We start from the raw sequence: 26978 nt of genomic DNA, 5'->3' as shown, positions 1-26978 counted from the left end.
CGATTTCACGAAAGCCGTGTCGCCGAGCAACCGGATTTTGCAAGGGCCTCAGGGCGCGAGGCCCGCCCCCTCCGTCCTTCCCTCCCTCTTTGGGCTTCTGCGCCAAGACTAGAGCACGAGCGTCACCCCTTGGCTTCTTCTGAAAGCGCGGGCAACCCCTCAATCGGGGGAAGGGCTCCGGACGGGTTCTCTGATTGGCTGAGGCGCGCCTGCCGCCCTGCTCGTCATCCCGGCAAACCTCGGCAGCGCGAGCGCGTGCGCGCGCACGAGAAAGGTTGGGATTTCGGTGCCCGGGAGGCGGCGGGTTTGGGGCCAGTCCGGGATCGCGGCTGTCGCTCGCGCCCACTTCCCCCCCACACACTTTTCTCCACCTGCGCCTTCCGGACGGTGTCCCCGCCATGCCGCTGCAGTTCGAGCTGTGCCCCGGCAGGCTCGTCGGCCGAGACCAGCCGTGCTTTATTATCGCCGAGATCGGGCAGAATCATCAGGGGGACCTCGAGATCGCCAAGCAGATGATCCGCGTGGCCAAGGTGGGGGACGGGGGGGGGACGGGGGAGGATGATGGGCGTATCTTGAAGGGCGCGGCCAGCGAGGTGTTTCCACAAATGGTCCGGGCGCTAGGGGAGGTGATCGCCTTCTGACGTTAGGTCGTCGTTTTCTTTCCGGTGGTGCAGTTCTGTGGATGGAGATTGCACGGTGGGAGGTGGGGGAAGGGAGTAAAAAAAAATGGAGACGAAAATGTGGGAAACTGAGGCTGCCCTGCTTTGGGCAGGTAATGAGAAGGCAGGATTCCCTGGAAAAGATTGGGAAAGGTGGCAGGCAGCAGGAAAAGAGGAAGACCAAACACGAGATGCATTGACTCCCCGGAGGAAGCCACAGGCTTGAGCCTGCAAGAGCTGAGCAGGGCAGCTAAGGACACGGAATTTTGTAGCGTTCTCTTTCATCGGGTCGCAGTGAGTCTGAGGTCTCCTGAGGGCACAGAACAACAAACAGGTGGGGTAATGTGTTACAGTGCAGCAGGCTATAGTTATTATTAATAAAGTATTAATATGTAGGGGGAGGATTTCTATGATATGTCATTTTTTTCTGCAACCAATGTTCAAGCTCATGGGTAGTTTTGAACATGTTTATGAGTGATCTGCTGAGAAGGGCCAGATTACCAATAAATTTGCTAATGGGTTTAAATGTCAGTTGCGGAGAAAATGTGAAATGCATAGAAATCCTCCCCCTATAATATTTAATGCTGGGGAACCAATGTGGTATAGTGCAGCAGTCCCCAACTGTTTAAACCCTGCGGACCGGTTGGGGAAGGCGAGGCACCTCCCTGCGCTCATGCGCATGCACGAAGGAGCAGGTGTTCTCTCTCACGGGGCGCACGCACTCGTGCGCATGCACAAAGTGGAGGGCGCTCATGCGGGCACGCTCATACGCAAAATGGGAGGGTGCTCATGTAGGTGAGCGTGCACTTGTGCGCATACACAAAGGTGCTCAGGGGCACTCGTGCTCATGCACTAAGGGGTGGGGAAGCGCTCGCATTGGCACAGGCACAAAGGGGCTGTGACGGGGGAGTGCGGGCAGGGGTGGGGGACCTCTGGTATAGTGGACCGGTTGGCAGGTAAGAATTCTGGGTTCAAATCTCCACTCAGCTGTGGAAACCCATTCTTTAAATATCTCACCATGAAAACCCTGTGAGAGTTGCCATAAGATGGGTGTAACCTGATGGCACAGAACAGCAACCCCCTTTTAGTGGTGATAATAATGATAAGCCTAAAATGTCAGTATATCGCATCCATGTACATCAGTAGTGTCATGCTGAATTCCAAGTTTGCCTGAATTTGGAAGCTGAGCAGTATTGGCCCTGATTAGTGGTTGGATAAAGGCCCACCAGGAAGAAAGGGACTGCAAAAAAGTTTTGCTTGAACACTTAAGAGTTGACAATCCATAGCCTGACTCAGTATAAGGTAACTTCCTACAGTTGACTCCAGTTGAATTAAGCGGTAGAATTTGGGTTTTAGCACTGGAATGATACTTCCGTGCTTTTTATATGGATCACATTTTCATCTTGTCCTATTCTAGGAAGCTCAGGAGAGACGGTGCGGTGCCCCTGTATTGTGATCAACAGCTCCGTGAGGCTGGTTTAGTGGGATAAATCAATCCTGTGCAACAATGGCGTGGAAATGTTGACAAATATGTCACTGGTCAACTTCCCCAGGGCTGTTCACTGCACCAGCTAGTCTTAAAAAGCAACTGACAGGAATGAGACCAGAACTCAAAATCTACTTGTTCTGAATTATTTGTTATTGTTATGTGCTATCAAGTTCCTCCCAAGTTCTGGTATTAAAAATTACCAGAATCATGGCCAATTCTTTTCTATAAAGTGGAGACTCTAATTCTAAGCTTACATTTTGGGGCATTATCTATTTATTTGTTGGATTTCTATACCGCCCAGTTAGTGAAAACCACTATTCTGGCTGGTGTACATAATAAAACAACAAATCCTCCCACCACCATTCCAATTACAGTTTATTAATAACAGTAAAAATAATCATCATCATAACAATAGAATGACCATATGGTGATGGCCAGTAGAAAAGAAAAGAATTGAAATGCAGAATGTTGCAGGTCGCTAAATCCCTACCTGTGGGATTATGCTCTTAAAAGCCATTTTAAAGAGTGTTGCCTTTACTGATATTCTAAAAACTCAAAGGGAGGAGGCCTGGTGCACCTCCAGTGGAAGTTTATTCCATAGGGATGGGGCCACCATCAAGAAGACCTGATTCCTTATTGACAGCCTTCTCACCACTCTTTTTGTGGCCACCCTCAGTAGTGAGACCTGTCCGGAGTGAGTGAAATGAGTAGTTGTTTTTTTGAGGAAACGTTCGGACAAGTATTGAAGTCCCAAACTGTTCAGGGCCATGTAGGTCAAAACCAGAACCTTTAATTGGGCATGGAAACTAGCAGGTGGTCCCACTAAGTCCCACTAAACTACAGTGGTGCATCGCTAGGCAGTCACCCCGCATGACCGTTTTTTCGCTAGACATTCGGTTTTTGCGATCGCTATAGCAATTCGCAAAATAGTGATTCCTATGGGGGAATTTGGCTGGACAATGTTTGGTCCCTGCTTCGTAAACCGATTTTCGCTAGATGACGATTTTGACAGCTCCCTCCGTGCTTGCAAACAGGTGTTTTCGGGACCTAAGCTTCGCAAGACAGCAATTTAAACAGCTGATCAGCTGTTCGCAAAGTGGCTTTCCTATGGCCTATCTTCTCTAGACAACGACGATTCTTCCCCATTGGAACGCATTAAACAGGTTTCAATGCATTCCAGTGGGGAAATGCTTTTCGCTAGACAATGATTTCGCTAAACAGTGATTTCAGTGGAACGGATTATCATCGTCTAGCGAGGCACCACTGTATTTGGGATTAATCTAGTGTGTGGCTGTAGGAGAGCTTTTCTATGCACAGTTTGACGCAAGTCAAACTATAATAAAATGCAGCTTGCTGTTTTTATGTGCTGTCCAGTTAGTGACCTCCCAGAAGTCCTGTCATTAAGGCAGGATCTTGCAAACTCTAGGCTTCAGTTCAGTTCAGTGTAATCCTTGCTAGGTTTGGGCTGCGAGTGCCACAGAACCAAACCACAGTGGATCCGGAGTAGTGTTTAGTTCTGTTTGAGTTGGAGGAAGGGAAGAAGGAGGGGACCTTCGTGGTTTCTCTGTCATCTGACAGCCCTCTGCCTTCTGAAAAGCTGCCCTAGAGTAGAATATGTGAAGATCACTCCTGTATACACTGCTTCTGGTGGGAGGCCTTTGTTGAGTCTCAGGGTCCTCTGTGAATAGAAGGAAAACCCTTCCATTCTGGAATGACCACTTTGGATCTTCTCTGCTATGTTTAGAATTTGGAGCAGCCCCTTCAGGTAGGGATGGTGTCCTTGTGGTGTTGGACTGCAATTCCCTTCCTCCTACTGGCTGTGTTGGCTAGGTGTGATGAAAGTACTGATGCAACAAAATTTGGAGTGGCCCCTGTTGCCCACTTTTGAACTGATGCATCATTTGGGCTGTTGGCCTACAAGAGCTATGAGTGTGCTCTCCTGTCCTTTCTTTCTTATACTGTGCTCCCTGCAATACTGATTATACATTCGACAATGCAGACATCAGTTCACAGAACTTAGGTAAAGGTAAAGGTTCCCCTTGACATTTTTAGTCCAGTCATGTCCGACTCTAGGAGGCAGTGCGCATCCCATTTTTCAAGCCATAGAGTCAGCGCTTCTGAAGACAGTTTCCGTTGTCACATGGCCAGCATGACTAGGGAGCACCGTTTTACCTTCCCACCGAGGTGGTACCTATTTATCTACTCGCATTTACATGCTTTCGAACTGCTAGGTTGGCGAGGAGCTGGGACAAAGCAATGGGAGCTCACTCCATCGCGAGGATTCTTACGACTGCTGGTCTTCTAACCAGCAGCACAGGCTTCTAGGGTTTAGCCCACAGCGCCACCACATCCCACCATGTTGCAGAACTTATTCTACAATAAATGGTTGGGTTGTGGGGTTTTTTGGGAGTATCGCTGGACTCTGTTATTTCTTCCCTGGTGTGGTAAACTTAAGCAGTGCATGCATGGACAAGAATCACTGTAATGTATTGGATAGATTATGGATTAGTACTCAGCAGAGCTGGATTCGAGTCCCTGCTTTGCCATGGAAATTCACGGGGAAGTGGGAGGGGGCTCAGTAAAACCTCTCAGGAAATACCTCACCCATCTTGAAAACACATAGAAAGATCACTCTAAGGCAAGTGTAACTGATGACGCATGAGGAGAAAACAGCATGCAGGGACAATGGGCCGTGTTACATAGACTTGTACAATTAATGTCTACGTTTGTCCTTCTAGGAATGTGGTGCAGATTGTGCCAAGTTCCAGAAAAGTGAACTAGAACACAAATTCAATAAGAAAGCTTTGGAGAGGCCCTACACGTCCAAGCACTCTTGGGGGAAAACCTATGGAGAGCACAAGCGCCACCTGGAGTTCAGTCATGACCAGTACCGAGAGCTGCAGCGATACGCAAAGGAGATTGGCATTTTCTTTACCGCCTCAGGCATGGATGAGGTTTGTTGAATGACCACTGTGGATCATCAGTGTTTGTTGCTTCTGCATGGCTATTTCTTGACACCCTCCCGCCCACCAACCTCAGGGTCTCTGCCCACTGAGGTAACACACCTCATGAATCTGATGGAGTTGACTGCGCTCCACAGGTGTTTATGGCAGATAAAATTGATATGTCTTTTAAGGTCCCAGCGATGAGATTCTCTTACTATGTCTGTATGGAGACTGAATAAAGGTAAATTAATTTTGATTGCTCCGAGGAGCTCGTAAACCAGATTAGCTGAAAAGTCCTGCATAGATAAAAAGGGCAGAACCCAATATTTTTTTCTGGTTTTATAATTGTTCAAGAGTTTGGTTAAAGACTTTGAAGGGTAGTGGGTTCATTGTAAGAATAAGGGAGCGGGGGCAGATGAAAAGCCGAGGGGAATGTAGATTAGTGTCAGGAACATAATTTGCTACTGTTTTTGAGTAAATTTGACTTCGTTTGTGGTAGGTGTAGGACATTTGGTGAGGTAAACAAATCCTGGAAAGGTTTTGGACAGCAGCAGTTCATTTCAGTTGTTAGAAACTATCACTGAGTAATTTGGAGGTAGGAGGGAAATTTAGTTAACATTTCCTTTTGGAAATCGGTATCCCTTCAAGCAGTCCTTGTAGTTAACATTTTTAAACTCATGGTTTCTAACATGAGGATCTGCATACATTGTTGGACTGGAACCTTCAGAATCCCTCAACAAAGGCTATGCTGGCTGGGGTACCTGGCAATTGAAGTCCAGTAACATCGAGGGAAAACATTTTGGAACCACTGGCTTAGACTGTTTCTGATGATACTGTTTTGTTTCTTTCAAAGCCAAGATGGCCACGTTTTCCAGAAAACGTAAAAAAAATTGGTGGGTGCAAGAATGAATCAGAGTAAACTTGAGGTCTGGTGGCAGGAACTTCTGTAAATTGAAGGTCAGAAGAGAGCTTATAAACTTTTATAAAAATGGGCTTGGTTTCTCTTTAGCTACCAAAACAGGACTCTTACAGCTGTGATTTGTATACTTCAAGGTTGGGCCACATGCAGGCAGCTTTCATGCTCCTGGGGCCTTAGTACACACCTCTGCCCCCCCCACCTCCAAAAAAACACATTTTTTTAAATCCAAGAAAAGGCAGATTGTGCCCCTCCGGCGTCTCTGGGCATGTGCAATTTGCCTTTTGATTTTCAGAAACAGGAGGTGAGTGGCTAGCCATGCTCTGAGGACAAAAATGGTTCCTAGACTTCAGACATGGCCCATCCCTGGGCTGCATTATTGGTGAAACCCTTGGAACGGAGGGTGTTGGTTCTGAACCAATTTGCTATTACCAGTTTGGCATTTGCTAATACTGGTAAACAGGCTCATGGAGGCTTGTCTCCATCTTGGTTGCTGTAGGTCACACTGTTCAGTGTGCTTCTGAAAGTACTGTGAACTTCACTTCCACCGGTATTTCTTGGGTATGATCATAGTTGCTCATTGTTCTACTGCTTATATGGAGGAACGGAGACCCTTTTATCCAGTTCAGGGTGGGAAGTTGTGGTTGGGTGGAATGTTCATTTGGGAGAAATTTTTTTTTTTTTGAAAAAAAACTCTCTCTTTTTATAGATGGCGGTAGAATTTCTGCATGAACTGGATGTTCCATTTTTTAAAGTAGGATCAGGAGACACTAACAATTTCCCATACTTGGAAAAAACAGCCAAAAAAGGTAACTTTCAGGAATAGTGGTAATAATTGTTGCGAGGCTTGCCTGCTTCTGCTTTTATAAGCACAGATACACCATTTAGTGACAGTGGGCAGATTTCACAAATGATTATGAAAGCAAGCCCCCCCCCACACACACACATCACAGGTTAGATCCAAAGTAGACGTGATGACATCAAGGCAGAGCTGCCACTGAAAATGGGGTTAGCTTCCTCCTCCTTCCAGAAGTTGAGTGCCTGCAACCTTGCTCCAGAATCTAACAGAAATATAGGGAGCTTATTGAAGGAGTTATGTGTGAGCCCATCTTGGTTGCTTATGTTGGATGCTCTCTACAGATTACTTTTAAGTAGCATCTGTGTCTTGCACTTGGGCATGTTTTGACACATTCATTTGGAAGAGGAAGGCACAGGCACTGATGATGATGATATCTTGGAGGTATTAAACTGGGTGACCTCTGGTGTCATGCAAGATTGAGGAACAGGACCTTGTCTCCTCTCTGTTAGCGTGGCATCTTAGCATTACTTTGCATGGGGTCCTGCCCCCCAAAAAACCTTCAAAGCGCGTTTGAGGGTATATAGGTGAGAATCTTGGCCTTTTTAATGAGTATTCTAAATTATTTAAAATGTAAGTTGCAACCAAACCAGATTACCACAGAATTTAAGGCTAGGGGGCAGCTGATTAATGATGGGTTTAGTTGTGAAAAGTAAAATACTTTTATTCACAGTAAAAAATCACAAAGACAGTAAGAGAAATTTCTAAATGGCATGGCTTTATTACAAGAGAACATTCTACAAATGCTAAACTGGGACTTAATTTGGTAGGAAATCCCAGCCCTTCCAGCGTGCGATCCCGAAACGTGCTCTGCACTTATCCTGTCTTTCTTTTCCTCTGTCAAAGGGGAATCTTAAAGGACTAAGAAGCAGAATATACAGATGTTTCCTAAATTATACATGACCTAGAGCAGAGCTGGGACATGTTGAGCCCACCCAGATGTTGTTGGTTTGCAACTTCCATCATACCTAGCCAACATGACTACTTATGAGAGATGGTGGGAATTTACATCTAGAGGATCCATCCCAGATGCAGACTTGTAAAACAGAATTTTTCCCGACATAGTGGATTGGATCATACAAAGGAAAAGCTGAAGAAATAATATGAGCTGGGTTGTTATGGTGCCGTAGGTGGAAAAAATTCTAGGAAGCAGCCCAGCAGTTAGTATAATACAGTTGTGTAAAACTGCAAATGTTAACAGAAATACTGTGAGTGCTGTTTCCTTGTAGGTCGCCCAATGGTGATTTCTAGCGGGATGCAGTCAATGAGCACAATGCGGCAAGTTTACCAACTGGTGAAGCCTCTCAACCCCAACTTCTGCTTTCTTCAGTGCACCAGCGCATACCCTCTTCAGCCTGAAGACGTCAACCTTCGTGTCATAACGGTCAGTCATCTGTGATGGGGGCTGGGTGAGGCCAAGGGAGTCCGGTGGTTATCCTGAAGGGGTTCTTTGCTTCTAATCTTGTACGGAAAATGACATATCATGGCTAGCTGGATCTCCTGTTCCACATGAGTCCTCAGTCCAGCCTGCCGAAGCCCATGGTTCCTGCCCCATTCACTCACCCCCACCCCTGGCTAGTTGGCTTTGGGGACCTTAACTCTGGAGGGGGTAGGAATCTGCCTTGTCTACCCAACAGAACCCTTTCTTGCCATGTTGTAACTGTGATGCAGGAGTCGGTGTCCTCCGAGTAAAGGGTGGCCATCTTTGTAATTCCTTTGATCTCTTCTGCCTTTCTAGGAATATCAGTCAGCTTTCCCAGATATTCCAATTGGCTATTCTGGTCATGAGACCGGAATAGCCATTTCTGTCGCAGCAGTTGCAATGGGAGCTAAAGTGCTGGAACGCCACATGACCCTGGACAAGACCTGGAAAGGAAGTGATCATCAGGCATCCCTGGAGCCCAAAGAGTTAGCAGAGCTGGTGAGAAGCATCCGGATGGTGGAGAAAGCCATGGGCTCCCCAGTCAAGCAGCTTTTGCCCTGTGAAGTGGCTTGCAATGAAAAGGTATCCTTGAGTACGGCAGGAACACTTAACTATGACATACATTATGTTTGTCTTTTAATTACCAGTGGCAGGAGCATCTGCAGCGTGCATCTTAGTAAGGTAGCTGGGTGACTGCCTTCTACCTTGTTTCTACCACTCTGAGTCATCTTCTTGTTCTCGGGGCTCCTAGTTTTAGTCAGTAATCATCCAAACTTTTTGGTAGCTTTTTCCAAGGAATGGTCTGGAGGGGAATAATACTGCTTGTTTGCTGAAGCTAAAGAGCTGTGAATCTAAGTGAGTGCCTGGGTGGGAGATCACGCGGGAATATCCTATGTGTAATATGCCATTGTGAGTTTTTTGGGAGAAGGGCAGGGTATGAATAAATTCAGGGCAATACAACACAAAGAGAAAAGACTTTGCTTTGGCCGTCCACCATTGCGACGACTTAACAATCCCACATAGCTCTCCGGACCCAGTTTGTCTATGGTCCGGTGGGAAAAGTAGATTTGTAATCTGATGACCCACAGTCCTGGTTTTCATTTGTGAACTTCAGTGTGGTTGTAACTGGAAAACCATCTGAAGCATCATTGGATCCCAAATCGCAACAGTGATATTTTTAATGCTGTTATCATTTGTCTTCTTGGAGGGTCACACGGGATGTCCCCACAACAACTTCTCCCCTCACCAGGCCTGCTAATGCAGAAAGATTAGTAAAAGATGCTCCGTAGTAATGTGACACCAGGGTAAACAGTGTTGCCAATACAAGGTAGGAGCAACCAAACATTGAGTGACTCAACATCCCCCCCAAATCCTATACATGAAACTTTTGTTTAAAATAAGGTCTTCTCCTCTGGAAAAATGAATGTTCTTCTGATGTTCAGAAGTGGTATTAGAATCAGAAGTATTCAGCGATGTTCAGCAGTAGTATGATTCCTAATAACTGTTCCTGGGATCAAATGCTGGAGGCAGGCTGTTGCCTTCAGGTCCTGCCAGTGGCCTTCTCAGGAGCATCTGGTTTGCCACTGCTGGAAACAGGATGCAAGACGACATTGTGATTTGGCCTTTCCAGCTCAGCTCTTCTGTCCTTGAAACACTTGCCATTGCTAAGGCTGTGCTACTCTGTGGGTTTGAGGCCCCGGGCCAGATAATCTAGCCCCGTTGCAGTTAATCCTGTGGCAGAACTTTTATAGAAGAGCTTCGTGGCGCAGTGGTTAAACTGCTGTACTGCAGCTAAAACTGTGCTTACAACCCGGGGTTCAGTCCCAGGTAGCCGCCGGCTCGAGGTTGACTCAGCCTTCCATCCTTCCGAGGTTGGTAAAATGAGTACGCAGCTTGCTGGGGGGGGGGGGGGGAGCAATGTGTAGCCTGCATAATTAACTTGTAAACTGCCCAGAGAGTGCTTGAAGCGCTATGGGGCGGTATATAAGCATGCTTTGCTTTTTGCTTTATAGCCCAAATACTAGAGGATACTCCACTGGTGCACACGGTAGGACCTCTGTGACACCTAGCCTTTTTTGCTTCTACATCTCCTGATCAGGGCAGGAAATGGCAGCACTGGAGAAGGGAGCTCAGAGTGCAACAGGCATGGGACTCCTCTGACGTTGTTGCACTGCATTTGCCATCAGACTAAGCCATCATGGCCAATAACAATGCATGGTGGATGTTGCCATGCAGAAGTATTGGGACAGGCACACCATTTTCTCACCTTTGGGCCTGGGAGCATTCCTGAGGCAGTGTCTCTCACGTTATGAGGTTGCTTGTGGCTTGCCTAGCACACAGTCACCATCCCCCATCCTTAACCTCTTTTGCTTTCTTGTCTTATAGCTGGGAAAGTCTGTAGTTGCCAAAGTCCGGATCCCTGAAGGCACGACTCTTACTCTGGACATGCTCGCAGTCAAGGTGGCAGAGCCCAAAGGATGCCATCCAGAAGACATCTTTGACCTGGTTGGCAAGAAGGTCAAGGTCAATATTGATGAAGATGAAACCATTGTTGAAGACGCCATTGAAAACCATGGGAAAAAAGTAAAATGCTGAAGGTGGCTCCTGTGGAAGGGATTCTCCCTGCAAAGCGTGGTGGCAATACTCTGAAATCCTAAAATGCTTTTACGTTCGATTTGGAGGAGGGAACCCAAGGAGATTTTTCTTTCTGGTAGGCAAATGGGCTAAGGCAGCGACTCTGGCTTTCTGAAGAAGGGGCTTTCATGGGAATAGGGCAGAGTAGAGTACTTCTAGAAGGTTCTTCAGATTTTTATTGCTGGAAATTTTAAGGCACAACACAATTAACCTTTCAGAGTGAGTATTTTTGAGAAGATAATGGGGGCTTTCAGAAAAGGGTAAGTGCTGTGAAGGCCTCCCAGTGGAGCGTTATGAGTTCCTGATGGTGCCACTCAGTTTGACTCCACTAACGTTGGCAATTCATGACAAGAGCGAGAGGCTGCTGTGTTAGCAAGGAACAGGTCAGGAGTGAGCTTTCATACCCTTATCGTCCTCTTTCGTCATCTTTATTACATTTTGGTGAGATGGGAAAGAGTAAAATGCATATGAGCTGTACCTCAAGCTATGAAGTGACCAGTTACCTGGTCACCTGTGGTGAATATGTAGTACCTCAGAGCCTGAACTTGAGACCTTGCTTTCAAAAAAGTGATTGAAATTATAGTTCTAAGACCTTGAAAAGTAGTTAGTTGCTTTTAATATTTGCAGTTTTTTTAGAAGGAACACTTCACTCCCATTTTGCTAGGAAGGAACTACGTCTAGTTACTTTTAAAGTACATTGAAGTGTTAAAAGCTGCTGACCTGCTGTACCAAATGCTTTCTCTACCTGTCCGTCCTATCATTTCTTCAGAAGCCACAACAAAAAATGAAACAGCAGCATGAGCTTGCATTCAAACCATGTGATTTTCTTCTGTCGTAATAGTGAGGCCATATTTTGGGAAATATGAAAAAAACATGAAAAGTCACTGTTACTCCCCCTCCCCAGAAGAGTGAAATTATTCCTTGTCAAGTTGCAATCAAAATGTAATGTAGTTATATTTTGTTGGGGAAAGGAATTAATTCTAGGCAATTGGTTACATCCCGACTGTGTTCTAACTACCTCCTATTTTTGCTGGCCAACATTTGAGATACAATTATAAAATGAAGGCGGTGTGAAATTTTGATCTGTACAAAGAGTAATGATAGCAAAGGAAGTGAATTTTGTAGGAGAAGGGTCTGTAGGAAAACACAAGTGAAAGCAAGTATCTGGTACTTGATAGGAGAGCCTTTGTAGTAGACACTGCCTTTCTTTCTACCTTAAGAGCTAGAAATCTGACTTTTAAGGCATCAGACAAGTTGCTGGCTCCAGCTAGAACAGACCTACTAAATCAGTAAGATTTACATATGTTTACTTATCATTCAGCATAACGGGCAGTGGTTCTGCGCTGGCTGTCACTAGAAATTGGATGTAGACCGAAGTCAACCAACATAACATCATTTATTTAGAAGGCAATCCTGCTATATTGAGCTTACGACTGGGTAAATATGCTTAAGGCTGGCATGTAGAAAGTCCAATTTCAGCCTACCTTTTTTAATCTATACAATTTGCTATGCAGCAAATCATGACCAACCAGATTTCCTGTGATGTACTGAGAAATGTTTCTGTGCTTTTCATGGTGCCTAGGTACTTCTGCCCCACCCTTGATGAGTTTGAGTGATTAATGCATTTACCTGTGCTTGAAACAGGGGTCAAGAGCTTGATTTCACTTGCGAGCCACTTCAGCACAGCGCTGTCACACAAATGGGGGTGCCAGAATCGTGCTCATTCAGCTCTCTCCTTCCTGGTCCTCTACAGAGTCTGTATACTGTGTTGTGTTTGCCTAAGTTTCTACCTGCGCTGCACATACAATGCACTCGTCCTGCGGTCCAGGAAGAGGTTTGGGTGGAGCCTTTGAGCCTTGGTCCCGGTGCCGGTAGTTTGCTTTGCAAATGTCCTCTCCCCGTGGTTTGAGTGTCGCAGGAGCTGAGAGGCAGTTCGCCCATATAGTCCTGATCCTTCTGTTGTGTGTTTTGGTAACTGACTTTGCAGGACTCCTTGAATCACAAATGTGCCATGCTGTTAATTGCTTGCCTTAAGAAAATTTCAGAAGAACGCTTAATGGATTTTTAAAAAAAAAAATAATAATTGAAAACACAATAAAAGTCTTGTCACAGTAACTTTTTCTTCTCCCTGTTCGTTTTAATGGGGATTGTTTCTGCTTCCAGATTTTCTTGAATTTGCAAGAGAGTGGAATAGACAGGCCTGACAAGGCGCCCTCTTGTCACCCCTTCAATTGGTGAAAAAGTATGCTGGTGTAGGAACTTGCCACTGTTGCCTGAAATAACATTGGTGACAAGGCTCTCTACTAAACAGGGCTTGCCGAGGACTGGCTCAGAAAGATGTCTACTCGGGACACAGCAACAGGAACCATTCCCTTAATGGCAATGGCTCCCAGCCTTGGCTAACCCAGGTGTTCTTGGATTGCAATTCCCAGAAGCCTTCACCACCAGCTTTGGGAACCACTGCCTTCTGGCTTGGTGGTCTCCCTTCATTTAGTTAAAGATGCAGGGCAGTGGGGTGAAGAAACAGCTGCCTTGCTCTAGAGACAGCAGAGAAGTACTAACAGGAATCTAAGGGTTGTATTTTGAGAGACTAGAACCCCTTCTGCTATTCATTAGTAAGATTAAAACAGCATGGCCGGGTACCGCATATAAAAGGAAGAAGGGAGAATAAGGGGAGGGGAAGGACCATGGCCCCTTTAGCTTGCTCCCTTTCTCCCCTACGTGTTCCTCAAACCATTTCAGACTCTTTACCTGCTTTGTTTTCCTGGGGAGGGACAGGCATTTCCCATGCTTTTTGTTTAGAAGTAGTTTAAATGGGTCTTTAATGTCTGTCCAGGTTTTGCAGTTGCTCCTGTGCTTCTCTCAGCTCATTGTGGATACACACACAAAAAAAGGCTGAATCGTTCTGAATCAATTGAAAGAGATTTTATTGCTTACGAAGCAAACTTTTTTTTCCAACACACACAGGGCAACTCGATCATGTTTGCCATTTATCTGTTATCGAGTTCCATTACAATCAGGTTTGGGACTCACAGAATCAGCATCGGCTAAACGTGCCCGCAGAGGGTCATCAAAGTTTTCTCCCTCTGTTTAGTACAAACAAGAAAAGAGATTAAGCAAGTGATACCAAAACATTTCAGCTTTTCTGGGCATCAAGTGCTGTTTCATTAATAATCACATGCCACTGAGTCGGTTCTGACTTAGGGTGACCCTTTGCAGGGTATTCAAGTAGAGAACATACAGAAGTAGCTTCTCATTCCCTCCTTCTGAGGGTGCCCTGGGACTGTGCCGCTTGCCCAAGACCACACAGACTGGCTTTGCTTATAGGAGCCACGGTGGAGAATTCAACTCCCAACCTCTGGTTCCACAGCCTGTTTCTCTCTAGAATAACCCTATCAGAGAGGTGGTCACTTGCACTGTAAAGGGGGGGGGGGAAGAGGTACAAACAGAGGAGAGACCTATGCCCTGAGGCCACGACAAGGTTTTGGAGATCTGAGCTGCTCCTGCTTCCTATCTCACAGGCCCATATCTAGAACCAGGACCCTGTGATGTTCCTTTGCAGCTGTAAGGAAAGCCAAAAGCTTTGGCCACATAATAAAAACATGTCAGAGCAGTAAAATTGCTTGGATTCTACATGTTATTTTTCAAAAATATATCTGCAGGTGTGCTGTGCTAAAAATGATCATTTTGCTCTAATTCTGCAAAAACAAAAAAGCCACCTGACAATACTGTAAATTAACCATCTAGCAAAGGAGGTCACGTTAGGACTGCTATCGTCATGAAAAATGATACAGGTACTGTAAGCATAAACAGCTGCATAGATTTTAATGCTGAACACAGGAAGGTCTGCATGACTTTATGGGGGTCAATGTTAGGGTTATGTGCACATCCCAGCCCCAATGCCCTTTCAGCCCTACATGCGTTCAGGCTGAATACCCAGTTAGGACCTATAGCCATTTATACCATGATATTCCTTGAGATCTTACCCGGCTTAGTGCAGAGAAGGATGGGAATTCTCCACTTGCAGCTATTATTTTTGGAGAACTCATTGTCTATAGCTAGAACCAGACCAAAGACTACATGTACGTTTTTAAAAAAATTGCACTAGCTCTTATTTTGCATGACATTTTTGCTTCTAATTGTTACAGAGGAAAGGGGGGAAGGCACTTTATAGAACAATCGGCGCCCCATCTCTTGATCCCAGAAATATCCCAATCTTAGGAATTTCATCTGACATAATGTGAATGTGTCAGCAACCTTTATGGCTATGAATGCTATAAACTTAATTGTTTAGAAAAATAAATAGGAAAGGTATGTTCCCCATAACAAAAATTTGTGCTTGTGTAAAACGGCAGCAAAGACAGTCACATACAAGTGTATTCCTGCATGATGAGTTGCCATTGAGGAAGTGATTAAGTACTACAAATCATCATCTCAAAAGTGATCATCATTTTTCTTGTCCAAATCTGAAGTGCCTCTTGGAATATCTGCGCAGCTTCAGCACCTTGATGACAATCAGAAGTCTGTTCTATCTTCTTGTGCAATCAGCCCTTATGTTATCCTATATATAGTTATTGTCCCTTCCCATAACCTCAGTGCTGGGTAAATTGGCTCAATGAAACTGGAGTGAAATGTGTGCAGGTGTGCCATCCCATCTGTGACGTTATAGAATGATAAGATCCCGGCTTCATAATCCAGGAAAACCCCTATGCGCTCGGGGTCTTCCTCTGTCTTAATCGGGATTCTCTCTCCGTTGTGAAAGGCCCAGTATTCAAACTCAAACCTTTTGATACACCACGACGCCTGGTTACATCCCAGCCGGCACAGCTCAGAGTCTCCTTTTCTCTTGAGAGAAGGGTAAGCAGCCCCGATCCACCATCCTTGCCCAGCCTGGAGCAAATCCACCTCCCAGTAATGGCTCCCAGCAAAGAAAGAATCTCGGCTCAAGACTTGCCAAAGCTTGTTGAATCTCTGTGGGTTGCAGGGGTAGAGCCTTCTCCTCCAGCAGCAACTTGCTGAAAGTTGATCCTCAGACAAGGTCAACCTAGGGTGCAAACTATCGATGTCCAGGGTGGGGGATCTTGCATCTGTAGGCAAACATTTGTAAACAAGGCATCACACGCAAAGCATTTCTGAAGCCCCACCAAGTAGCAGCAGCAACCGGGAGCTCGGAGAAATGAGACACAGGACTTCTGACAAAAAAACACCATACCCCAATATCTACTTCTCCACTTTCACCTACAGGGAAACTCTTTAAGTGGGATGTCACATCATCATGACACTGGGCTTTTTCTCCATCTATACCAGCAGCAGGCAGTGATCTGGAAGGAGGATGAGAAAGCTCATAGTGTGATGATGTCATTTCTAAAGACATTCACCATGAGGGGACAAAAGCAGGCAGATGAAGTCACATGGTGTCACATCCTCCTCTGTGCCATCTCAGGAGGCAGCAGGCTAGTGACAAAGCCCCCTGCAGTTTCACCTTTAGCAAGGTGTGTGCCTGGGAGAAAATAAGACGATGAATTGGTGTGAAAGAATCTGGGATGTAAATTCAGCTTTAGTGCTGGAAAAAAAAAATATGGGCTGAAGCATATGTGCTAAGCAGTACCTGATCTTCCTGAAATTCTGTGGTCCACCTTCTAGAGTGAGGGCAGATGGTCTCAGTGAGACCAAGGTCCACTTTCCAGATTTGCCAACAGCTGGAGGACCACCCATCCCATGAGTGTGTGTGTGTGTGTGTGTGTTGTGTTGTGTGTGTGTGTGTGTGTGTGTGTGTGTGTGTGTGTGTGTAAGAGGTAGAACCAAAACAGCTAATTTACACATTTTAACTTTTTTCCCCTCAAAGGAGTGTTTGTGTATTGCAAAGACTGCTACAATAGGCATGTGTTAACTATAAAATAGGTTCGCTTTAAAAAATGTCCCTTTTTAAAACAGAAAAAAGTCCCCTTGCACTCTCTAGTGCGTAATATGTTAAAAAGAATTACAATATTTTGGAGGGCTATGGTGCGCCCGAGAGGTGCTGGTAGACCTTCCAAACACCCCAAAATTATCCCCTTCCCTGCAGAAAGTACAAGGGATCTCTGCCTAAGCAACATGTTGTCCCAAATTTTAAATATTTTTCTTAAAGAGTGTAGTGGGGCTGGGGGGGCTCAGAACCACAAATACAGCTCTGGAGTGACTCTTCTGCAGCTGGCTGTGGTTTATCACATATTTTAGTGATAAAGTAGACTACGTGAATATTCGTTCTGGTCCATCCTTGTTCTAAAACATCAGATGCTGAGCCTTCAAAATTCTGGAACTTTTAACCATGTTCGAAAACTTAGAGAAAGGATAAAGCCATGTTGCATAGGGCATACATACACTTCAAGAAGAGTGACCGATCTCCATAGGAATTCACTTTCAACAAGGCACCTGGCTCCTTCTTCAAGGTGCTGTCAAGGCTACTGAAAATGTCTTGGCAAAAACAAAACAAAGAAGCTGCTTAGCCACTATTCTTTCTGCAAATGGAATTTTTAAAAGAAGAAAAAAAATTGTTGTTGTTGTTTTATACTTCTCTTATGTCCCGAAACCACAGCAGACCAAGTCTGAATTTTCTGTGGTGTGTTTTTTTTAACCCTCTTATATGCAAATTGCAGACATAATACAGAGAAAAATCCCTCCTCATTAGAGGCAGTGTTGGCAAGATTATTAGGAAGGCCCAGCCGCTGACAAGTTGTTTGACAGTTTTTTTAAAAAAGCCTTGGAAGTTGATAGGTTTGTTCTCTTTGGAGGTTTTAAACAGGGGTTGGAGGGTCACCTGGAAGGGATGATGCAAGAGCAAATTTCATGTTTGGGCAAGGAGCTGCGCTACATGGCCTTGGAGGAATCTCCCTGGGATGCTCCCTATGATTCATACCTGCAATCTGAACTTGCTCTCATTCACTAGGAAGCAAGATCAGCAGATAGACTCACTAAGGTGACTTCATATGAGACCAAAGAATACAAACTCGGTCCTTCCCCATTTATCACCTTCCTTGAGCCGAGCTTTCAGTGGCTTCTGCAGGATGGACTGAATCATCTCCGCGAAGCGCTTGAAGTGGTTTGTGATGTATTCAAATGACATGGGCACAGGAACCAATTTTTCTGCAGGGATCTTCTGCTGCATCATTTCCTTCTCTATTGCACCGTAGCCCTGGAGAGTGAGGAACAGATCTTTAGAGTTCTTGATGGTTAATGACTGCCATTTCCAAGCACCCAAGTGGGAGCACCCAAGTTAAAGCTACCTCATAGGAGTGGTTTACCCATGCACTTGTCCCATCATGTTTTTTGTTACACTAAGAGGTCTGCTTCAGACTCAAACTCAGAGGAGAGTCACCACCCCATTGATGGCAAGACCACAAAGCTCTATGTGACCAAATTACAGAAATTCATCCCCCGAATTTTTTTCCTGGTTGGGATGAGAGGCAATGTGTGATGCTGGGCCAAGAGAATGTGAAGAGTTACTGTAGACCCACTGGTCCATTTAGCTTAGCCTGGTCTACTCAACAACAAATGACAGCAGCTCTCTAGGGTTCAGATGTGGATCTTTCTTGTCCTACCTGGAGGAACTAGAGACTGAAGCCTGAAAGTATTCTGGAAGTCCCAGCCCACAAACCCATACTTGCAAAGACCTTCATTTCACACGTGTGGAGAAAGGCTGAGGGAAGGTCTTTACTAGGCCTTATTTCCTGCCTGAGTGCTTGCTAGGAGGACGCTGCTGCCACACTTCCAGGATGGTGGTGGTCTATGGAAATTGCCCTCTATAGAGCACAAAGATCAAGGAGGCTCCCATGCTCATTGGGTTGATAACCTTGATAAATCGCTTCCTGGGACATTCACTCCTCCTGCACTGCTATGAGATAGGAATTTTAAAAAAGGACACAGGCCTACCTTGAGCAAATGATGAGGGTCAGGCTGGAGTTGGATTTGTCTGACCTTTTCTGAGAAACTCTGAATGGCACTGATTTCTCCTTCACAGGCTTTGAGTTGCTCTTCAAAGGCCCTCAAGGTCTCTTCAGCCTTCTCATTGACATAGCTGTGGGTCAAGGTTTCCTCCTCCTCAAGCAGGAGCCGGAGCTCAGTGAACTTGCCCGTCATCCAGGCTTTACTTGCCAACGCATGCTCCTGTAGGTACAAAGAAGAAAAGACACCTTAGCATCATAGAAGGCCTGTAGAACCAGGCAAATGTTCCACATTTGGCTGGAAAATGCTGTTCTAGCAGTGCATGTGCCCCGTGGTCCCCTCTTTCAGGGAGGGGCCAAAGGCCTTTTTGGGGAGAGAACTGTAGCTACTGGAAGCCTCCCTGAATGGCAATTAATCTTTCAGTAACTTCCCACCACCATCTAATGCCCTCGGCGCTAAGAAGAAACCTGAAGCCACGTGACAGCAAGGGCATTCTGCCAAGATCTGTGCCGCAGATGGCAGGCTCTGGTTACTGAGCTGTTTACCTGCCGCTTTCTTGCCCTTTGGTCCCCAGAAAAAGGAGTGGCACACCTGGGCACTGACTGTTGTTTTCCAGCAACCTACTCTGCCAGAAGCAACAGCCATTTTTAGCAGCACCATTTACAGGGGATGGATTTTAAAACCAGGGTGGGGAGGGGAAGATTGAGTTGCCCCCCCAGAAATCCTCCCCAAATGTTTGAACACAAAACCACAGAGCATGTACTAGATGATGGGCAGCCCGCTTTTTACAAAGATGGGGGCGAAACCCACTATTTCAAACAGATTCAACAAAGTTGCTGTTTCCACCTTGGAAGGCTGCTTTAACTCAGTTTCTAACACTGCAACATCTGGTCACGATGATGTGTTCACTTTTCTGTTTTCTACCCCCAACCCCTCAGGCTCTGCAGTGGCCAGCTGAAGATGGGTCAACATCACTATCTTAGAACTGCAGAGCTAGAAGGGACCCTATAGATCATCAAGTCCAGCCCCTGCCAAGAAGGCATAGTGGGGAATTGAACTCTCAATCTCTGACTCTGTAGCCAGACGCCTAAACCATTGAGTTATCTAGCAGTTCCTGGAGGATTTGGATCACACCTAATGGCACATCACATCTCCAACTGACCTCAAACAACCTTATTTAGCCTGCACCAGCCTGCTCCAAAAGGGGCCATGTAGATAAGTCCTAACAGTAGAATTAGCCTAGTAGGCACTATACAGAACACATCACGTCTTGTCAGTTGTTCATTGTTTTGCAACGTATTTGGATATATATATTTTTATAAGGGATGCAGCACATTAGCGATGTCTGACAAAAAACATCTCAATTCCCCTGCCCCTCTGCCAAGGAGCAAAGGAAGTGTTAAATTTGCCAGTACCTTGAAGTGGCTTACTTATTAAACCCACTTCATTATGATATCAAAAATTCAAACCAGAAGGCAGAAGATTCACTTTTGGTCCATTCCCAGTGATCCCATGCTCTGGAAACAAACCAAACCAGAGCAACCTTACACACATCAAAAAAGCAGAAGCCCTGGCAGGGATTCAGAAAGGTGTGGGTAGGAACATTCTGGGAATGATTTGGTTCATTCCTGCACTTATGACATGTGCTCACTTGAAGAAGGAGCGAACCAATCCATCCCCAAAGTGGAACACACAGCGAGCTAAATGCTCATCTGATTGCGCTCTTAGTCCCAGCTAGAAAAGTATTGGACGAGACTTCTTTTTCACAAGTAACTGAATGAGTTCAATGGCCTATATCCCACCACTAGTCCCAAGTAGAATAGGCCCATTAAATCAATTGTTACACAATGACTGAATACCTATGTATTGAGTTAATGGGTCTATTTTACTTGAGACTACCATTCTGGCTAATTGATCTGCATAGTTCGGATTGATGCTGATTTAGCCCACAGAAATCAGAGAATTCAATGCATTTATTGAAGGCTGATAAACAAAAGATCTTAATTCATGCTGTCCATAAGATGAAAGGGCGGTTCATTAGTTCAACTGCTGCATTTCATGATTCACTGAAAAAACATGTACAAATCAAGCATCAGCTGAAGTGTTAACACTGGAGATGCTGACCAATGATAAGAGACATCCGTGCTACTATAACTTGTGAAGTCTACAAGACAGATAAACAGTAGTAAGTCCAAGACTGATCTTATCTGCCTCCTGGCTAATTTTACAAGAGGCTCCACATTCAGCTCTGGAAAGATGTATGAATACTGTATCACTATCACATACAAATCCAAGCAGGAAGGCGATGTTAGAAGTTAGAGTACTGTTTTCAAATCTGAATGTCTTGCAATCATTTTCCTTGCAGTTCATACTCCATTCATTCTGGCCAATAACGGTGGCCTCATCTGAGGCCATATAGCACTTTGCCTACCAAAGATAAACTTCTATAGCTCTCCTATGTTTGGTAACCCATCTCCCGAGCACCTGTTTGGTGCTGAGTATATCCAAACCTGTTCAGCACCAGGAGAGAGATCTCGAGTAACCAAACCATACTAAGAAGTTAGATCTAACCTTGAAAATGACCCCCAATCCATTTTTGAAGGCGGTCTCCATCCAAATTTATTTATTTAGGTCACCTACATACAACTGATCTGCCATGAGTGTCTGCTTTAATTGTTTTGGAATACGCTTTTTGGATGTGGGCTGCCCAACTACAATGATCCCCTTTGTCTTTTACCTTTAATGCAACCATTGCTTCTTCTATGTGCTGTGTGTTGTCCACCTCCTGTTGCATCCTTAATGCTAACTGTTTCAAGAATGTTGCCATCATTTCCTGTTCCAACAAAGAAAAGGACAGTGTTGATCTAGAAGACAAGCAAGATCCAAATTCTATAGTTTCCCAAGACTGGCTACATGGTTTTTAAAAAAGGCCATAGATAGAAAGAAAGAAAGAAAGAAAGAAAGAAAGAAAGAAAGAAAGAAAGAAAGAAAGAAAGAAAGAAAGAAAGAAAGAAAGAAAGAAAAATAAAAAATAAAAAATAAAAAATAAAAAATAAAAAATAAAAAAAATTCTCAGGTTGTATGCTGATCTGCACAACTCTGATATGATCTGAGATTTAAAACACCAAGTCATTTTCTTTTTTGGGGGAGGGGGATTTCTGAAGGAATTCTAGCCAAAAATTTAAACTGCCTCTTCTAGAAGGCTGATCCAAGAGAATGTACAAGCTTTCTACCTCCACAGAACCCTTCCATAGACTACTGCGAGCACATACCAATTTTATATTCTGCTATAGAATCGATTAGAGAGAGTAATTCTGATTGATGCTGGAAGCAGATTTAAAGATGTGTTCTGTATTTTCAAAGGAGGGATCTCATTTTGCTTTCCTGCTCCAGCATGTCTTTGTCATAAATTCCCTTATATTACTGTCATAATCTGAGGTTAATATTTATAGCTTTTATTTGCACAGGGCAGAGTTCTGTTGGAACCACTCCTGCGTAGACCTTCCTCCTTTACCACCTTAGGGTGTTGCGAGAACAGAGCAAATAATCCCTTTCCCTGATCCAGCTGTTATCTATTGGGAGTCCCATATGGGGACTGCATTGGGAAGCCACTGACCAACGGAAGAACAGGCAAGGAAGTGGGGTGGAGATGAGTTGGCAGATGTGGCATTTGCAAGGAGGGCGACTGATTGAAGTTGCCAAATGGCCAGGAAGAAGAGCATGCTCTTGTGTCCTTAAGGGCTACATCCTCACAGGGGAAAAGAAGAGAGAGAGAGATTATATCAGGAAGCATGCACGATTTGGGGGCAAAGACTGTGGATCTCGTGGCACGTCCTCAGATCCACAGGTTGACTGTGGTGGCATCGGCTTTCTTCAAAGTCCAACGCTTCCCAAACCGACGCCACATAGACGATCTGGGGATCTCTCCCGGCGCCAAAGGGCTCCCCCTGCCCTCCCTCTCTACCCCCCCCCCGCCCCCAGCCCCGGGGATGGACAGAGTGGCACGAAGGCGCCTCCCTCCCAGCCTACCCGTTTGCTGTGTGCCGCCGGGGCGACGAGGCTGACCGGGTGGCCCCGGTGGGCTCCCAGCACCGGGCAGAGGGCGCAGACGCAGAGGGCGCACGCCTCGCAGAAGAGCTCCGAAGGGCGCTCGGGGTGCTCCGCGCACCGGTGCTCCAGCTCCCGCAAGGCGCGCAGGTCCTCCGCCGCGTCTCCGGCGGGGCGCACGCAGTGGCCTCGGAAAGCGGCGCACCCGGCGCCCGGATCCCCCTCCTCCGCCCGGTGGGGCCTCGCGTGGACCTCGCAGAACGAGCTCAGGCAGGTGAAGCAGCTCCATCCCGCCGGCGCTCGGCACAGGTCGCAGGCGGCCCCGACGATGCCAACGGCCTCCAGCCCGCCGCCCTGCGCCATCAGCTCCGGGCACCAGGAGCAGCAGCGGGCACGGAGGGGCGGGAGTGGAGCCCGCCCTTCGCCTTCGCCTTCGCCGCCAGCCCGCTGAGAGCGACGCGGAACTGAAGGCGGGAGGGAGGCCGGCCGGCTGGTCGCACCGGGGCGCGGGGGGGAGGCAGAGGCTGCCAGGAGCTCCGGGGAGGCCACGAAAGGGCGAAGGCGCGGCTGGGCTGGGCTGCTCGGGCGGCAGCGGCGACCCAAACCTAGAACGCGTTGCAGAGCCTTACGGGAACCGGCCTGGGAAGTACTTTGAGGTCTGGTCTAAACTAGCACTCAACAAGAAGCAGAAGCACTGGTATCCAACCTTGGCCCTCCAGATGTTCTTGGACTACAATTCCCAGAAGCCTTCACCACCGCCTCTGCTGGCCAGGATTTCTGGGAGTTGAAGTCCAAGAACATCTGGAGGTCCAAGGTTGGGGACCACTGGAAAGTGGAGGATGGCCACACTTGGGCGCCCGTGAAAAGTCTCACTGGAAAAGACAACAGTGTCGAGAATGGCTGAAGGCAACAGGAAGAGAGGAAGACCAAGGAAGGGAGGGATTGTCTGAAGAAGTGGACTTGTCCACCAAAGCTCTCACGTTAAAATACAGCATTTAGTCTTTAAGGTGACACAACATTTTGTGTGTGTGTGTGTGTGTGTGTGTGTGTTTTTGTAAATTTATCTTTAGTTTTAGCCCCACATGAGAGAGGAAATGATGAAGCCACGTTTTAGGAGAGCCGGGCTGCTGACTGCTGTTCACTGTTAAGACGCTTTGGAGGTCTCTCATAGCATCTGCTTAGGTAGAATCCACAAGAGCATAGAAGGGCAGCAAAAAGTGCTTCTGAACAGAGGGCGAGGGCACCAAATGGTTTTTACAAGGCAAGGAATCCCAGTGCTTGGGAACATACAAACCATCAGCTGATGCCACTGTCTTTCTTCCAGGAGGGCCTCACAGTGGAGGCCAGCACTGATGGGATATCCCATTTGTGAGTGGTTTACTCCTCCACACAGCAGTGGATGCCTGCGTGAAGAAAACATGGCATGCCAGGATCAGAGGTAGTTTCTCTCCCCACGTTTGCTTCTTGTTTGGATGGAATGGAGGGAAGCAGTGGTTGGTTCTGGCCTTCTTGGTTCCAGGGAAACTTCCAGGATATACCATATGAGGGGGCTGCTCTTTGAATTGAGGGGAGAGAAAACACCACCCCCGACATCATAAGCAATACCATCTTGTTTATGACATGAGCTTTTCTGATACTTTCCACCAGATGCGTGGAAGAGTTAGCCAGAATTTCAGGCAAATATACAGTATTCCTGGATTGAGGTAAGGGGTGTAGAACTGTTGAGGTCAGAGGAAAATGGGATGTGTGAAGTAGTTATACAGTAGTTACTTTGTCCACACTGACCAGCCACCCAACTGCCCCCTGCGATATAAATATCTGTACACTTGGCAAGTTAATTAAAACATGCTGTGTGCTCTTTTAAAAGAAGTTAAAAAGATCCAATCTTCACTGGTGATAGAACATGAATTGTAATTCAGCAATCTCTTGCTGTAAACCCCTTTTGGCATTTCTTTGCTTCATTTACCATCACAGGCAGAAAGTCCTGGAAAGTTAAAGGGTTCACTTTTAAAAAAATTCTAACCTTTCTAGTATCAAATGTGTGCTCATTTATCTTTAGGTCTATCTGCCCTATGCAGAAAAGCACTGCTGAGATGACAGTAATAAACTCATGTCCCTCACATTAGGGGATCCATTTACTTGCTCTGTGCTGTTTATTCAATTTTCTTTCAGCAGAGCCCTTCTGCATTCTCTATAGGGCATTTTACAGATTCATTGGTTCAGATTCAGGAATGTATGTCTAATAAATTAAAGCCATTCCACAGGGCACAAGACTTGGGATGACAGCATTCTTAACAGCTACAGCAGCTTAATATGTTCTATCATATTAAAAAGTTCCTATGGGTAACAGATGCAATGTCGCGATGTATGGAAGAGAGCTGGACCATAAAGGCCACCTAGAGTGGTCTGGTAATCCAGATAGGTGGGGTATAAATCAAATAAATAAATAAATAAGGCGGCTGACCGCCGAAGAATTGATGCTTTTGAATTGTGGTGCTGGACGAGGCTCTTGAGAGTCCCCTGCAAAGAGAACAAACTTATCTATTTTGAAGGAAATCAGGATCTGTCCGTCCAGTGCTCACTGGACGGACAGATCCTGAAACTGAGGCTCCAATACTTTGGCCATCTCATGAGAAGAAAAGACTCCCTGGAAAAGATCCTGATGTTGGGAAAGTGTGAAGGCAAGAGGAGAAGGAGACGACAGAGGACGAGATGGTTGGACAGTGTCATCAAAGCTACCAACATGACTTTGACCAAACTCCGGGAGGCAGTGGAAGACAGGAGGGCCTGGCACGCTCTAGTCTATGGGGTCACGAAGAGTCGGACACGACTTAATGACTAAACAACAATGGGTAACAGAAGTGGCTGGATAGCTGAGAGAGTTAGGTATTTGGCTGGAATGGTTGGACTTTCAGTTCCCCATTGAGCTTCCTGTGAATAAAACCAGCCTGTGTGGCCTTTGGCAAGCTGTATGGTCCCAGGATGCCCCCAAAAGAAGGGAACGGTAAGCCACTTCTGAGTACTCGACCTAGAAACCCCTGAAAAGGTTAGCATAAGTCAGAAATGACTTGGCGACACACTGTTTTGTAATAAAATAGCACACCAGTGAGAACCATGTCAGATTGCGATTTTCTGGTTTACTATAGTTGAAGTACTTCTTTAAAAACGGACATACTCCATAACTCCCATTTAAAATTGTGTAATAAATGTTTTTCAGCATAAGAATGTTACAAAGAATACAAATATCAATATGCTATGGCAATAGAAGGCAATGGAGTGTTACAAATTAGAAAAGCAACTGGAAATAAAGCTGCCAAGTATCATAATGTCTTTATACAGTGCCACATTTGCACACAGGCAAAGTAAGCTCTAGTTTAGAACCCCAGGTTATGAAGGGCTCCCTAAATAAAGGGGAAAAAGTTAAATTTTTAAGTTTTATGATTGGTTAAAAAAAGAAAGTATTGAAACAGACAGTAGAACAATTTTCTTATTTTCTCCCCCTCTTTTTCGTGTACCCATGGAGCTTCTTTAACTTGACACAGCTTAGGACCAACCACAGCATGTCTTAACACAGCCCTACAGGAATCAAGGACCCCTCCATCACGTGTGGACTCAGCACCAGTTGACAGCTCCCATCCCTTCAGCTACCAATTGCCAAATGAAACCACTAGAGGAGATGGAGCAGCTGCCCTTCCATTTCCTTTTTATTGCCCATTCTTGCTCTTGCTCTGTTCACATCCTATCCTTAGAACAACTTTCACAGACTGAGACACTGAACCACTGAAGATGAGCAGATGAACTGGAAGGGTAGAAAGGCATAAGGGTTTGAAGTGATCTCAGTGAGTAGGCTACGCAGAGACTGCATCAAAAGTAAAGGATTAAAAAGGAAGATCGCAGGGGTCTGCAAGGATAGAAAATGTAGATGTTTCTGCATTTCAGATTTTTCTGCTGATTTGTTATTACAGTACTTTGTAATTTAAGTTTTCAGCCTGTGCACCAGAGAACTTGTTATTGTGTTGCTGAACTTTTCAATAAATAAACAATATAAATAATTATTGAAAAGTCAAGTTAATTGTCTCTTGTGAACTG

The 26978-nt window shown here is 45.7% G+C and overlaps 2 protein-coding genes across 2 annotated transcripts; one reads left to right on the top strand and one right to left on the bottom strand.

Moving 5' to 3' along the window:
* The first annotated feature begins 242 nt into the window (after positions 1 to 242).
* NANS (N-acetylneuraminate synthase) lies at positions 243 to 13037 on the top strand. Its single transcript, XM_020791328.3, has 6 exons — positions 243 to 530; positions 4887 to 5102; positions 6719 to 6818; positions 8095 to 8249; positions 8604 to 8870; positions 10674 to 13037. The coding sequence occupies exons 1-6, from the start codon at positions 399 to 401 to the stop codon at positions 10881 to 10883; spliced, it is 1080 nt and encodes a 359-aa protein (XP_020646987.2). The 5' UTR covers positions 243 to 398; the 3' UTR covers positions 10884 to 13037.
* A 795-nt stretch (positions 13038 to 13832) lies between these two features.
* On the bottom strand, positions 13833 to 23360 carry TRIM14 (tripartite motif containing 14). Its single transcript, XM_020791321.3, has 6 exons — positions 22872 to 23360; positions 21580 to 21675; positions 18831 to 19064; positions 17931 to 18093; positions 17283 to 17375; positions 13833 to 16009 (listed from the first exon to the last, which is right to left on the bottom strand). Exons 1-6 carry the CDS (start codon positions 23250 to 23252, stop codon positions 15474 to 15476), a joined length of 1503 nt encoding a protein of 500 aa, XP_020646980.3. The 5' UTR covers positions 23253 to 23360; the 3' UTR covers positions 13833 to 15473.
* Between the last annotated feature and the right edge of the window lie 3618 nt (positions 23361 to 26978).

The sequence above is a fragment of the Pogona vitticeps genome, chromosome 2 (assembly GCF_051106095.1).
Source record: "Pogona vitticeps strain Pit_001003342236 chromosome 2, PviZW2.1, whole genome shotgun sequence".
In the NCBI taxonomy this organism is placed as follows: Eukaryota; Metazoa; Chordata; class Lepidosauria; order Squamata; family Agamidae; genus Pogona; species Pogona vitticeps.
The sequence above is the reverse complement of the archived record's forward strand: the minus strand, read 5'-3'. Positions and strand labels throughout refer to the sequence as shown.